Below are 15,917 nucleotides of genomic sequence, written 5' to 3' on the forward strand. Positions count from 1 at the left end.
GTAGGGGAGTCTGTATCTGTATATGTTGGTGTTGGAGAGTAATCAAACTGTCTGTCCCCAGGTTTCACTCCTCTAATCCTGCTGCTACAGAGGATCATGTTGAAGTGGTCTTACATGTGTCGACTTGTTCTGCTTTTTTATAACTTTGTGTCGGCGACCTGGATGGATGTCACACCACTAACAAATGCAGAACTGGAAGCTGTGGCTGCAGCTATGGTCATTGTTGTGTCTACAACCGTCTCCACACTGACAGGTGTGAGGTAAAACTTATGTATTCACCTTATTTGGTGGATATTTAACAATTATTTACTTAACAAACAGTAAGATATTTCTGTCCTGCTAATGCTGAGTTTTATGGTGTTCACTCTAGCTTCCTGCAGCTAGTCTGGGTGTCGAGGACATGGGTTTTACTAGAGATGGCTTGAAGCTGCCAATTGACTGATGTCTCGGTGATAAAAAAACCAAACATCCACATTCCATTCTATGATTAGTGGTGCACGTGCACATTCCATAGACAATATATGGTGTATGTTTAGCTGGAATAGAGAGGAGTAGAACAAAGGCCTGAATGGTCCTTAGACATCCTGGGACCTGGGAGCGGCAGGTAGCCTAGTGGTTAGAGCGTTGGACTATGTAACCGAAAGGTTGCAAGATCAAATCCCGAGCTGACAAAGTAAAAATCTGTCGTTCTTCCCTTGAACAAGGCAGTTAACCCACTGTTCCTAGGCTGTCATTGAAAATAAGAGTTTGTTCTTAACTGACTTGCCTGGTAAAATATATATTTTTTGCAATAATTAATTGATATTAAATAAAGATGATTGTTTGAAGAAATGACCAAGTCTCTCTCAGTACTGAATTTCCACGACACAGGAAAATAAATGCACAGCTGTGAAGGATTCTGGCTGACCCAAATACTTCAAATGACACAATTACATAAGAGGCTGTCTGTTTGACATGAAAACCAGAACACTAGCCATCACAAGATAAACAAAAAATACTGAATAAAATGATTGTTTGATTACAACTGATTTATCATAAACTAATAATTATTACATTTTAGTCATTTTTTTTTTTATTACATGTTCATCTTCAAATAATATTTTTGCAGGAATCTCCTTGCGAATGATTTTGCCGAAGATTGTATTTCCGCCGGCCTGGGCCTACACATTTTGTTACCCTTTCCTGATATGATTTTATACGTTAGTCTTGTCGGGCACGAACACTTGTAGCTGAATGCATTACTAACAACACCTTAAAAACATTCCCATGCGGTTTCATTACGCATATCTCACAAATCATTTACATAAACGCCTCTGCACGCTACATTTTGGTATTTCTTCCTGTTGACAGTTGCAATGGTCAAAACAATAACAAGCAGTACAAATGGATTTATACATTTTCTTCCTTTCATTTTGGTCTAGGTGCCAGTTCCCACATCGTAAATGGTATGCCCTGCAGGGTTTTCTCTCTATACTCTATAATATTACTTGGTGATGAAAAGGAAATCATATGATGATAAACATATATGTGTAGCTGTAGAGGGTTAAAGGTGATGACTTATGCCACCCCAGGCTTAAACAAGAGCTTGGGGAGCACAGATGTCATAGAATCAGGTTTCAATATATGAACAAGATTTAAAACTCTGCATTTTAGTACAAAGTACTTTGGTTTACAGTGCACACAAATAACTGTGAGTCCATCAAGGGGTGTGTGTGTTTGCAATCCAAACAAAGGCCTATTCTGCAGTATTTCCTGGCCTTGGGTTGAGTTGTACTCTCCTAACCTTGTCATGGCAAGTCCAGGGGGGAGAGGAAGAAGTCCCTGAGCTTGTTCCTTGTTTCACTTGCAAGCCGAGTCTCCCTGGCTCTTGGAGATTGTTGTCCTCTGCCACAACCCTCCTCCACTCTCCAGGTTGGTAGTTACCAGAAGGGAGGGACGTGTCAGCAAAAGCGGAAGGCACGTATCTAGCGTTTGGCTCATGAGCTTCATCTGTGGAAGACAGGTTGTTGTGGAGGGCCACACATGCCTTCACAATGTTCTTAGCCTTTTCAGGGGTACACTCGATTGGACAACCAAGAATCCTAATCTTTGCAGCCATGATGCCGAATGCATTCTCTATGACTCTCCGACAACGAGAGTGGCAGCAGTTGTAGGTACGCCCAGGTTCATTGAGATGGACAACTGAATGAAAGGTAACAAAAGAATATATGTCAGATATAAAATATAGCTGATTTGGTCAAGAACAAAAAACACCATACCATTTACCAGTAACCATATTCCAAAAGCCTTGATAAAAAGCCATAAGACTCCTGAACGTCTTGTCAAATGGCTACCCAGACTATTTGCATTGCCCCCCCCCCCATGACGAAAACGCCACTGCTACTCTCTGTTGTCATCTATGCAGTCACTTTAATAACTCTACCTACATGTACATCATTGTACCTGTTGTATCATCATTGTACATTGTACCTGTTGTATTCGGCGCATGCGACTAATACAATTTCACTTCATTTGATTTGATATAGAGGTGCATACATGTTTACAGTAACAAGGGAAATTAGAAACAGAAAAAGTTAAATTGATTCCAACATTCTATTATCAACATACCGGGATATGGGCAAATGAGGTTCTCATGTAGGGGGAAAGCTGCATCTCCCAGGAAAACATGAGGATTTGGCGTTGTGGTACCTGGCAGGACAGCTGGCGGGTGTAAATCGAGGATCTTCTACAGCAGTTTGGACCCAAAATAACTCTCTTAAAACACTCCACCATCGCTTTTCTGCCGTATGCCCCTACATCCACCACTGTGAACCTGTAGCGGGCATCACACACTGCCATCAAGATAATACAACAGCCAAGTTGTATTCCTTTTCACATCTAAACGCTCACCTCCTCTCACTTTTTCCCTTCATTTGTGGACTTCAATGCACAATACATCAGCTGTATGTGACCAGGCGGGGAAAAAAAACTTCCACACCATATCATAACCACCACACACAGCCTACATCCTTGTCACCATATTAGCTAAAGTAACGTCATAGTCTTCATAGCTAATAGAACTAACGTGTTAGTAAACCTGCTTCAATCATGCAGTAACGTTACAGTGTATACTGTCAGTAAGCAGTTTAGCACTTAACACCAGCGGGCCCTGGTGGCAATAAATTAGTAAAACCAAATGCTTTCCTTGACTTGGAAGAGATCCAGTGTTATGTTGGATTGTTATAGCCAGCTAGCTAATATAGCATCCCTCTGTTTGAGCAGCGTGTTTGAGTAGGCTAAACTAGCTAGCTGCATTTTCTAGGTTAATTTGTTCAAAACTATTGTCTTTCTCTCTCTTTAAGTCAACTACTCATCACATTTTACTCACTGCAGTGCAAGCTAGCTGTACCTTATGCTTTCAGTACTAAATTAACTACCTGATCCTTTGATTGGGTGGACAACATGTCAGTTCATGCTGCAAGAGCTCTGATAGGTTGGACGTCCAACGGAAGTTGTCATAATTACTTTGCAAGTATGGAAGGGGGTGAGAACCACGAGCCTACTAGGTTTTGTATTGAAGTCAATGTACCCAGAGGAGGATGGAAGCTAGCTGTCCTCCGGCTACACCATGGTGCTACTCTACAAAGTGCTGTTGAGGCTACTGTACACCTTCATTGCAATCAGTGTGTTTTAATAAATTATTCGGTGATGTGAATATATTTAGTATAGGTTTATCTAAAAAGGAACTTTTGAAATGTTTTACAATTTACATTTTTATGAAATTCACTGTTCTTTGTTTAGGTGTGTTGTCACTTCCTTGTTTGGCCGTAGATGGTTATTACCAGATCATCGCCCTCTACTGTCCCTGGGTAATATTGCTGCTTTCCCCCCCTTTTTCAATTTTTCAAGCGACCTGGTCTTTTAAGGGAGTATGCGAGCACTCTCGTTCGGTTCGCCTAGGAGAGTTTGGCAAGCCGCCAGCCAAACCGAAGTATGCTGATGCCTTTAGCATAGGTGCTACCACAATCATGTGATTTGTACCGCATACAAGTTAAAGTATTGGATTCTTCACACAAAACACAAATCCCAATCCACTACCTTTAAGCTTTTTTTTTTATTATATGAAAGCAAGCTTCTTTTCTTTTTTTTAAAGACCACCATGCTTGATTGAGTGAGCTTTTTTTTCTTGTAGTAATGTCATGCCTGCCTCTATTTTCGTAATAAACCTTTGTTTTGTAGCAATACATTTAATTTAGAAAAAATCTTTCTTTGGTCAGTGGGTGCCCAACATAACAACAGGTGGTGGTGTGTTGGACACAGTCACTCATATATAGAGGTCTATTGTGCCTGTCTCCACTCCTGAGTTTCTGTAACCTTTAGCTTACCTGTGCAATATTGACATAAGCTCAGAAACACTTGTTTTGCATACATGGTCCTGTTTTATCAATTGCTGACACACATACACACACATAAATCAGTCCATGGACAGCCACATCATATTTAGACACACAATTACTGGATTGGACTAAATTGCTTTTGGTATCTTTTAGTTGTCACTGTATTAGACTAAGCATAGTTGATTTGATGTTGAAATGCTGAAGTTGAAATTGTGTTGGAATAGTAGAGGCAGCTCCTGTTTTCTTTTCGACTTGCGGTAACTCTCTGCGCGTGGTTCTAAATCAATGGTTGTTTAGTAGTCCGAAAATGAAGGAAACATTAACTTGCTTGACCATGCTGTAGGTCATGTAACTGCTTGTTACATGCAATATCCTTTGTGCACTTCACCGGACAGATGTTGCTCTCCGGTTTTGTGACGACACAAAGGTGTGGTTGAATTTATTCTGCCACTGTGTCTTCTTATTATCTCGGCCTTAGGCCTAAATATCACGGCGGCAAGGCAACCAAGGATGCCATTTGCAGTGCTATTGTACCCTTTAATTTGGCCTCTGCCAAAAGGTCTGGGCATTAATGGCACAGGTAATGTGCTCGTAAAACAGCAAGGGTTGCTGGTTTAAACCCTGGTCTGCTGGCTGTTGCCCTCTAATAGCTAAAATCAGTTAAAGTTTGTTTAGAAGTTACCATGGACAGTCAAGAGTAATTGTTTACAGTTTTCAAAAGATGAATATCTCAATTGATTGCGACAGTCTTCCATTGTAAAATATGACTCAATACTGATTGAAAGCAAAGTAAAGGAAAACGTTTTTAGGTCACGGATTTTTGAAGGTTGTATAACTCAGCCATAGAAACTCAACAAATATATACCAAGTATACTAGAGCCACGTCTTTCTTGTGCCTTTTACAGCTTGTTTCTGGCCTAAAGCGTTGCAGAGTTATACATCTTATATAAAATCAGGGTTTGGGGAGTGCATTAGCCCCCTCCTCTCACCCTGTGCCATTGGAATGGCCATGCACTGCAGAGTTGTTGACGTAATTTGTCCAGTATCCAGATCAGAGCTGTACATACAATCAAGACGGTCAAATGGCACTGTTGATCAGATAATATTTGGATAAAAATGTCAAGAAGACAGGAGAAGGAGCGCACTGGAATCTATTTTAGATGTTCGAAAGTGGTTTGTTTTTCTGATTCTAGCAATCATGCATTGGCCCACTGAAATATGGCTAGCTCTTACCGTAACTTGGACTATGTAGTAGATAGTTAGCTCGTGTTGCAAAAGTCCATTGCATGCATTGTAAGGTAATGACAATTTGCCCAACGTTTGGTGTTGGTTTTGAACTGATGTACGTTAACTAGCTAGGCACCGAAGACGTGGATGTCGATTTAAGGCAGCCCCTCGCACCTCTCTGATTCAGAGGGGTTGGGTTAAATGTGGAGACACAATTCAGTTGAATGCATTCAGTTCTACAACTGACTACAGTTGAAGTCGGAAGTTTACATACACCTTAGCCAAATACATTTGGCTAAGGTGTATTTCAGCTTTTATTTATTTCATCACATTCCCAGTGGGTCAGAAGTTTACATACACTCAATTAGTATTTGGTAGCATTGCCTTTAAATTGCTTAACTTGGGTCAAACGCTTCGGGTAGCCTTCCACAAGCTTCCCACAATAAATTGGGTGAATTTTGGTCCATTCCTCCTGACAGAGCTGGTGTAACTGAGTCAGGTTTGTAGGCCTCCTTGCTCGTACGCGCCTTTTCAGTTCTGCCCACAAATTGTCTATAGGATTGACCTTATAGGTCAATCCTATATAGGACCTTGTTTTTGTTGTCCTTAAGCCATTTTGCCACAACTTTGGAAGGATGCTTGGGGTCAATGTCTATATGGAAGACCAATTTGTGACCAAGCTTTATCTTCCTGCCTGATGTCTTGAGATGTTGCTTCAATATATCCACATAATTTTCTTTCCTCATGATGCCATCTAATTTGTGAAGTGCACCAGTCCCTCCTGCAGCAAAGCACCCCCACAACATGATGCTTCCACCCCTGTGCTTCACGGTTGGGAGGATGTTCTTCGGCTTGCAAGCCTCGCCCTTCTTCCTCCAAACATAACGATGGTCATTATGGCCAAACAGTTCTATTTTTGTTTCATCAGACCAGAGGACATTTCTCCAAAAAGTACGATCTTCTTCCCAATGTGCAGTTGCAAACCGTAGTCTGGCTTTTTTATGGCGGTTTTGGAGCAGTGGCTTCTTCCTTGCTGAGCGGCCTTTCAGGTTATGTCGATATAGGACTCGTTTTACTGTGGATATAGATACTTTTGTATCTGTTTCCTTCAGCATCTTCACAAGGTCCTTTGCAGTTGTTCTGGGATTGATTTGCACTTTTTGCACCAAAGTACATTCATCTCTAGGAGACAGAACGCGTCTCCTTCCTGAGCAGTATGACGGCTGCTTGGTCCCATGGTGTTTATACTTGTGTACTATTGTTTGTACAGATGAACGTGGTACCTTCAGGCGTTTGGAAATTGCTCCCAAGGATGAACCAGATTTGTGGAGGTCTACACATTGTTTTCTGAGGTCTTGGCTGATTTCTTTTAATTTTCCCATGATGTCAAGTAAAGAGGCACTGAGTTTGAAGGTAGGCCTTGAAATACATCCACAGGTACACCTCCAATTGACTCAAATTATGTCAATTAGCCTATCAGAAGCTTCTAAAGCCATGACATCATTTTCTGGAATTTTCCAAGCTGTTTAAAGGCACAGTCAACTTAGTGTATGTAAACTTCTGACCCACTGGAATTGTGATACAGTGACTTATAAGTGAAATAATCTGTCTGTAAACAATTGTTGGACTTGCCAAAACTATAGTTTGTTAACAAGAAATTTGTGGAGTGGTTGAAAAACGAGTTTTAATGACTCCAAACTAAGTGTATGTAAACTTCCAACTTCAACAGTAGGTATCCCCCATTCCTTTTCCTTTATGTTTTGTGGGAAAATGTAGCACTGGCATTTGGAGTGAGTTAGCTTTTGTGTCGAGGTCAGCTGTTGTTGACTGGCTCTAACTAGCTATTGGCTGAAGTTATTTGTGTAACAAACCTTCTGCCATAAACAAATTTAACAAGCTCCCTTTCTTTGCCTGTTTGTTAGCTAGCTAGCTAGCTTTCGGCAGACTGGTGTTAACTAGCTAGCCTCAATATATACCAGCTTTAATACCACCATATAACTAGTTATCTACAGTAGCCTATAGGTTTGTTCTCATATACTTCTTATGACTTGCAGCATGTTGCTCAAGCCCATTAGAACCGAGGTAAAGTCAGTTTCATGTTGGATATTTGATGGATATTCGCGCTTTCAAATCTCAATAGCTTTCAAACCACTTGAGCCACAGACTCCAAATAAGTGTCATGATGTTTGAAAAATTGAGCACAACATTGCACAGGTCTTATTTTGACAATTAGGACATTACCTAGCTTTCCAAAGCAAATAAATGTGGGAAAGTGAGCAGCATTTTGTATTCCTAGTTGAATTAGTTAGGGAGCGTAAATAAAGTACAAACTTTTTTTACATTCGAATTCCAATAGCTCCTTGGTCATGAATACTGACTTCAACCAAGGTTCAGAATGTCCACTGACTACCCTTCTATATTGCACACCCTTTGGTTTGTCCATTTTCATCACACGTTTTTACATTAAAAAAATGTAACTTTCTAATTTCAATAGCTCCTTGGTCATGTGACCTATTGGACTCAATCAAGGTTCAGAATGTACACTCAGTGGGCCTACACATTGCATACCCTTTAGTTAGTCCATTTTCATCTCACACGTTTTTACATAAATGTTTCTAACTTTCTAATTTCAATAGCTCCTTGGTCATGTGACCTACTGGACTCAGACAAGGTTCAGAATGTACACTCAGTGGGCATTTACATTGCACACCCTTTAGTTTGTCCATTTTCATGGGCTGGGCTCGAGCCGCGGCTGGGGGAGCAGTCGCTCTGTCGCCCTCTTCTCGGGAACCGTTGGAAGTTCGTTGTGCGGCCCATCTCGCGGTCTCTCGTGCGTCGTCGCACAAGGGGCTGCGTCCGGGGGTTGTCGGGGTGGTGTCAGTCGGCGGGCCGAAGGCGGATCAGTGGGAGGTTGGGTCCGGTGGTTATGTATTATTTCATAGTTTTGATGTCTCCACTCTTTGTTCTACAATGTAGAAAATAGAACAAATGAAGAAAAACCCTTGAATGAGTAGGTGTGTTCAAACTTTTGACTCGTACTGTATGTGTTGTGATAATTGCGTTTTTTTTCCCCCTACAACCTTTCATATGCCGTTCGACCATGAAATATAGGCCTAAGGCCAAGACAATAGGAAGATAGTAGCAGAATTAATTCAACCACACCTTTGTTTTATCACTAAATTGGAGAGCAATATCTGTCCGGTGAAGTCCACAAAGCATATTGCATGTAACAAACAGTTACATGACGTACAGAATGGTAAAGTAAGTTAATGTAGAACCACAGAGTTACCACAAGTCAGAAAGAAAACAGGAGCTGCATCCACTATTCCAGCACCATTTCAGCATCATCAAATCACCTCTGCTTAGTCTAATACAGTGACAACTAAAAGATACGGAAAACAATTTAGCCCAATCAACGTAAGCTAAATATGATGTGGCTGTCCATGGTTTCAGATTTTTAAAGAAAGATATGATTGTAGGGAGATTTGAATTTAAAATTGAGCTTCAATCAATCCCATACTCTGTAATGAGTATGTCCGATTAATAGAGTGTACCTACTTGTAGAAAGCACAGTAATAAAGAAATATTTCATCCTGATATTCATCAGAATTTCACTGAACCCACACTAACTGTACTCCACGAGGTTTCTCGCTAAAGTATGGTAGACCTCCATTGCCAACACCTCAATTTCTGTAAAACGAAACTCCACCGGGGCCAACTTCCATTGTAGGTGTTTTATGCTGCTGCCGCCACATACCAAAACAGTACAAACGTTGATCTCTGTGTTGCAACTTCACTCTTCTCAGGCTTTATAGTTAAGACGAATAGAAAGGTAAGATTACAAATGACATGTATCTGTAAAGCTAGTTGCCAATCGCTAAAAACATATACCATCTTCAACTAACAGCACATTGTTTTAACCGCAGTCTCTTCTTTTGGTTTCAGTCTAGTCAATATTTTATTGTAGACGTTCATTACGATGATGGATCTTGTATGTTATACTAACATGACTTATTTGGCTATTTGATTTAATCGAATGAGGTGTGTTTATACTTTTCCCACTAATAAGAAACCAGAACTACTCTGAATTAGTGATGAAGAGAAACTTGAATGGTTAATTAGAAAATAAGTCTTCGTGGTTGCAAATCTTATTTCAAAAGCATGGAAGATTCGACAAGATACACTATATCATTGAAATATAAGGTTTTTGTTTTGTTTTTCAATAGTCTCGTTTTCGTGTGTATTTTTGTATACCGTATATGTAAACGTCAATATATAATTATTTCCTTTTGCTATTGCAAATACAATGTCTTGTAACCCGATGTGGCCTGGGCATCCTGAAGATTCAAGAAACTATAATAATTAAATCAATCAAAAGTAAGGTTCGATTAATATATCTGTCAGAAAACAATGAGTATTTTGCATAGGCTATCGTTTCATATAATTTTGATGTGCACGTGGTGGGTCAGTTATCGTATCTAGCAAGGTGACTGAACGGTATTGGCTGTAAAATGTGGTACTATAAGGAAGGGAAAGTATGATTTTATGTCATAGAAAAGTTGGTACTGCAGTCACATCAGAACATCATCCTACAGATAGAGCAATCATGATGATTTTCAAAGTGAATCTTTGATATTATTCAATATTAATCTTCAACATTATTTGATACAGGCACAGGTCATTGTTTGCAGCAACAACAAAACATTTTTGGAAATGTTACAACATGTATTTTAAAGAGATATATTACTATAAACATGATTTAAATTTGACATTATTATTGTTCAAGATACATTAAACATGCTAATGTTTCATATCTATACTGAATAGAAATATAAACGCAACATGTAAAGTGTTGGTCCCATGTTTCATGAACTGAAATAAAAGATCCCCAAAATGTTTCATATGCACAAAAAAAGCTTATTTCTCTAAAATGTTGTGCACAAATTTGTTTACATCCTTGTTAGTGAGCATTTCTCCTTTGCCAAGATAATCCATCCACCTGACAGGTGTGGCATATCAAGAAGCTGATTAAACATCATGATCATTACACAGGTGCACCTTGTGCTGGGGACAATTAAAGGCCACTCTAAAATGTGCAGTTTTGTCACACAGCACAATGCCACAGTTGTCTTAAGTTTTGAGGGAGCGTGCAATTGGCATGCTGACTGCAGGAATGTCCACCAGACCTGTCGCCAGATAATTTCATGTTCATTTCTCTACCATATGCCGTCATTATAGAGAATTTGGCAGTACGTACAACAAGCCTCACAACCGCAGACCATGTGTAACTATGGCAGCCTAGGACCTCCACATCCGGCTTCTTCACCTGCGGGATTGTCTGAGACCAGCCACCCAGACAGCTGATGAAAATGTGGGTTTGCACAACTGAAGAAACGTTTCAGGGAAGCTCATCTGCATGCTCTTCATCCTGACCAGGATCTTTACCTGACTGCAGTTTGGCGTTGTAACCAACTTCAGTATGCAAATGCTCACCTTCAATTTCCATTGCCATGCTGGTGAAGTGTGCTCTTCATGGATGAACGTCGGTTTCAACTGTGCCAGGCTGATGGCAGACTGCGTGCATGGCGACATGTGGGCGAGCGGTTTGCTGATGTCAACGTTGTGAACAGAGTGCCCCAGGGTGGGGGTGGATTTATGGTATGGGCAGGCATAACACAAGTATCGATGTGTACGACAGCGTGTTCGTTCCCGCTAATATCCAGTAACTTTGCACAGCCTCTGAAGAGAAGTGGGGCAACATTCCACAGGCCTGATCAACTCTATGCGAAGGAGATGTGTCTTGTTCCATGAGGCAACTAGTGGTCACACCAGATACTGACTGTTTTTTTTTATCCACGCCCTTACCTTTTTCAAATCTGTATTCTCAGTCATGTGAAATCCATAGATTAGGGCCTAATTCATTTATTTCAATTGACTGATTTCCTTATTTGAACTGTAACTCAGTAAAATCATAGAAATTGTTGCATGTTGCGTTTATATTTGTGTTCAGTGTAACTACTTCCTTTCATGGATTTAAAACCTCTTATCAGACCGGTGCATCTCTCTCCCCACTAAATGTAATTCCTTCTCTTCCTCCCCATTTCTTTCTTCCCTCCCTCCCTCCCTCCCTCCATTCCTTCCTTTCTTTATCCCTTCTCTTCCTCCCACCTTCCCTTTCTCCCTACCTCCTTCTTTCTCATTGGGTGTGGTGTAGCCATGGCTGTCCACCAGCAGCAGATCACCACTGTAACAACCACCCAGAGGTCCGGGGATTGGAGCACAGGACTGTGTGACTGCTGCTCTGACATGGGCACCTGTAAGTCATCATAGAGTCGCTTACCTAATATGCTCATCTCAAAACCCAGAACCAAATCTAGATTTATGTTTTTATTTTGTAATGTATATATTTTTTTAGTTACTTTTTTTCTTCCTCGGGCTCTTCTTTCAGAGTATATATTCATTATATATTTAAATTAAAATCAGTCTGTCGTGACTAGAGACTAGTTCGAAGCGTCTTGCACTTCATATACTTTAACATAAAATCTCTGATTTCCTGAGAGAATACTGTACCAAGAACCAGACATATACCCTGATACCCCCCAGCCCCAGGGACCCGACCTTCCCAGGGGAATCAGCTAACTTCCTGCATTTGAAACACATTTTGCCATTGTGCAGAGAGAAACATATGCAGTTTTATAATGCTATTCTACACGTATTGTCCTGAGGCTAAGAGAAAATGTTGCAGTTTTAAAGCTACATTTCCTGCAAATCTATACTTGTTGCCATGTGGGGGGATGCAGTTTTATAGCTCATCTCATACTTTGCAAATCTTACATTTACAGGAAATATGTCACACTGAATTTTAGGGGATGGGAGGGTCTAGGAGAAACGACCTCACTGGATAATGAAAAACAGAAAGCTCGAACCAAATGTGTGACGTCACATTCCAGTAACAGAGTGGGGGCTGTGTTAATGGAATGTCAATAAACTGGTGAAATCAGATCCTTAAGCGGTACAGGGAGGGACAGAGTTACATTTTAGCAGACGCTCTTATCCAGAGCGACTTACAGTAGTGAATACATACATTTCATACCATGCTTTTTTTTTTGTACTGGCCCCCCATGGGAATCAAACCCACAACCCTGGCGTTGCACACATCATGCTCTACCAACTGAGCCACAGGGAAGACCTAGTTGGTTTCATTAGGACATTTTACGCCAACATCCACAGTGAACAGGAGAGAAAGCTGAATTATTTTGATGCCATCCCTGCCCATCCATTATCGTATACTTATTAGTCGGTTTCCCTAAAAATAAAGAGTTGATCTGTGGTTGTTGAGAGCTCTCTAGAGACAGAAGGAGAGGGGCAGAGGGAGGAAGTTAGGAGAAATGATCAATGGAGAGAAGGAAGAAAGATCGGGAGAGAAGAGAAATATGTGTTGAAAATGAGTTCATTTACATACATTTGTTTATAGTTTTACCCCTATTTTCACTCTATGATCAAACATTGTTTCATGACATTCTAATCTGTTGTATATGAACTATCAAGTGTTACATACTATGTTGACTTTCAATTGTGTGTGTGTCTCCCAGGTTGCTGTGCCTTGTGGTGCTTCCCCTGTTTGCAGTGTCAGACGGCCTCCCACTTCGGCTGGTGTCTCTGCATGCCCCTCCTGGACCCATGTGCCTTTCTGGCTGTCTCCTGCTGCATGCGCTCCTCCATGAGAGAACGCTACGGCATCCAGGTAGGAGCCCTGCGAGAGGGTGGGGGTGCCGATGGGGGAGGTGACAGTGGAAGAAGGGAGGGGGTATGTGGGCGGTGGTATCCACAGCACCCACATCCGTTGCTATCCACAGCGTCTCTTACTTTCCCTTCTGAGGGGATATGGTTTTGGAAACTACCAGATGTTTGAGGTGTGAAAAAATATTGTTGGCGCACTTTTTTTCCCCATCCTCCAACCCCCCACCCTCTTTGGAGGACAAAAAGATATTTGTTTTTACAGCTTTTTCTTTTTTGTTGCATTTACATTCTACACACATGGTTTTATTTTCTTTACACACTTACATAGCGAAATACAGTTATTTGATGTACATGACATCTGGATAGATAGCACTTAAACACATCCGGTATACATTATACAGTTGTCAGTCTGTTATAGATCATGGGCTTTTAAACCCACCCCTCAATGGAGTTTACATTTTACAATTTTAGTCATTTAGCAGACGCTCTTATCCAGAGCGACTTACAGTAGTGAATGCATACATTTCATTTAAAAATATATATTTTTTGTTGTATTTTTTTTGTTGTACTGGCCCCCCATGGGAATCAAACCCACAACCCTGGTGTTGCACACACCATGCGCAACCAACTGAGCCACAGGGAAGCTGTTGTTCTTAGTGTTGTTATTGCCTTGATTAGCCTTTAAATATAAAACTGAATATGGAATTAAACTCAACCTTTTCTCTCTCTTTCTTCCCTGAACTTGTGCTACACCCCCTATTCTTCTCTCCACCTCTGTCCTCATCCCCTTTTAACTCTGTCCTGTTGACATGTTCTTGTCCTCTGCTTTAATTTTCTATCCATCGCTCCTTCCCTCTTCCCCCTCTCAGGGTTCGACGTGTGGAGACGCCGCATTGGTGTGTTGCTGCTACGTCTGTACCTGGTGCCAGATGGCTCGTGAGGTTAAGACGCAGACCACATCATGCCCCCAACAGGTTCACGTGGTCACCCAACAGGTTCGCATGGCTTAGGACCCCAAAATAAGGGTAGGGCCTAGATGGCCATTCTAGAAGGGTCTTAACTGCTGAGCAAGAACTGCTGAGCAAGTGCTTTACTAACTTTTTGCTCCTTATATTGTGTAAAGGTTAAGGATAGGGCTAACAGTTTGGGTTTGTGGTTGAAAAATTACACAATTTCATAATTTCTAGCATAGCCAAATAGTTATGGCCAAGAAAGAGGGCCATATCGAGATAGAATACCATTCCAGTCTATAGCAAACATATGTTGAATGTACTGCATACTTCAGATGTGTCTGTAGGAGAGACATTTTATACCATTTACTCATCTCATAGTAACCATTGAATGTTAATCTCAGGCTTTAAAGGTCCAGTGCAGTCAAAAACGTGATTTGGCTGTGTTTTATATATATTTCCACACTATGAGCTTGGAATAATACTGTGAAATTGTGAAAATTATGATAATGCCCTTTTAGTGTAAGAGCTGTGTAAAAAGACCACCTGAAATGTCCCCCTGTTTTGGTAGGAGGGAGTTTTGGCCTTCCATGGTGACATCACCAGGCTGTAAATGAGTTAATAGACCAATAAGAAAGAGAGTTCCAAACCTTTCTGCCAATAACAGCAAATTGTCAGTTTTCCCCTCCTCACTTAAACCACACCCAGACAGTCCTAACAAAATCATTGCCTGAGAAATTGCTCTTTGCTAAGAAGCTATTTTTGTATATTTTTACAATTTTAATTGAAAACAATCACGTTAAGGTACTTAATTGTTACCCAGAAATGATTTGATGTTGAAATAAAAATGGCTGCATTGGACCTTTAAACATTTCTTTTACAGTTTAATATGTAGGCTACTTGCTTTTCTTGCACACTTTCACTTGTCTTTTATTACTAGCCCTGACTTTGCTGATAGTTACTCTACTGAGAAAAAGTTTGGTTGTCTTATTTGGTTGTCTTACCTAGCTACCTAAAGATGAGTGCTCTAGATAAGTGTTAAATGACTAAAATGTACTGTAAATGTAAAATGCTTGAACCATGATTCAAACGGCAACAACATTTCAAATGGAATATTATATATAAATGATAATATATGCCATTTAGCAGACATGCGTGCATAAATATAACGTACCAGTGGTCCCGGGAATCAAACCCATTATCCTGGTAGCGCAATCCTCTACCAACTGAGCTACAGCGGAACACTGTTTTCTCCGTTGCTTTGTCCTTGATTTCACCTGCTTGTTCAATAAGTGTTTTTAAATAAAGTATTTACACGTCTTACCTTTACAAAGTTGTTCAAATTAGTACTGGTGAGCCTTTTGTGTGTGTGCGTGCGTGTGGGTGTGCATGTGTGTGTTACCGTCAACAGTGTCCCACAAGATGTTCAGTACATTTATGACATTTATCTGTGACTGGACTCCAAAGAGGCCTATGTGTACTGTATCATAAAGCAGCATATAGTGAATGACTTACCTGTTTCCCTTTTTGAAAAAGTTAAAGATTAACATAAGTGAATGTGCAGTTAAGTTGAACTCTGTGAGAATGTAGAAAGAAAAGGGGAAAAAAAAGAAAGAAGATAAGA

The 15,917-nt window shown here is 40.6% G+C and overlaps 1 protein-coding gene and 1 long non-coding RNA gene across 4 annotated transcripts; one reads left to right on the forward strand and one right to left on the reverse strand.

Annotated features, from left to right (window-relative positions):
* Positions 1-1,060: 1,060 nt before the first annotated feature.
* LOC106577642 (uncharacterized) lies at positions 1,061-11,695 on the reverse strand. The gene is made up of 4 exons (XR_001322177.3): positions 11,097-11,695; positions 5,610-8,568; positions 2,608-2,812; positions 1,061-2,181 (listed from the first exon to the last, which is right to left on the reverse strand). It is a non-coding gene; the product is annotated as an uncharacterized LOC106577642 (long non-coding RNA).
* On the forward strand, positions 5,478-15,626 carry LOC106577641 (placenta-specific gene 8 protein). 3 transcript variants are annotated; one of them, XM_014155939.3, is made up of 4 exons: positions 5,478-5,538; positions 11,818-11,919; positions 13,196-13,347; positions 14,213-15,626. In XM_014155939.3, exons 1-4 carry the CDS (start codon positions 5,493-5,495, stop codon positions 14,351-14,353), a joined length of 441 nt encoding a protein of 146 aa, XP_014011414.1. In that variant the 5' UTR covers positions 5,478-5,492; the 3' UTR covers positions 14,354-15,626. The 3 variants fall into 3 exon arrangements, with proteins under 3 accessions (XP_014011414.1, XP_014011415.1, XP_014011416.1); XM_014155940.2 differs by having other exon boundaries at positions 5,522-5,549; XM_014155941.3 differs by lacking the exon at positions 5,478-5,538 and adding an exon at positions 9,147-9,435.
* Positions 15,627-15,917: the final 291 nt, after the last annotated feature.

The sequence above is a fragment of the Salmo salar genome, chromosome 18 (genome assembly GCF_965601325.2).
Source record: "Salmo salar chromosome 18, fSalSal1, whole genome shotgun sequence".
Lineage (NCBI taxonomy): Eukaryota > Metazoa > Chordata > Actinopteri > Salmoniformes > Salmonidae > Salmo > Salmo salar.

Coding starts and splice junctions, on each gene's coding strand:
- LOC106577641 (XM_014155939.3), top strand. CDS start 5,493: ATGTCAAGAAGACAGGAGAAGGAGCGCACTGGAATCTATTTTAGAT. Junction 5,539..11,817: donor CACTGGAATCTATTTTAGAT/GTTCGAAAGTGG, acceptor GGTGTGGTGTAG/CCATGGCTGTCCACCAGCAG. Junction 13,348..14,212: donor GAGAACGCTACGGCATCCAG/GTAGGAGCCCTG, acceptor TCCCCCTCTCAG/GGTTCGACGTGTGGAGACGC.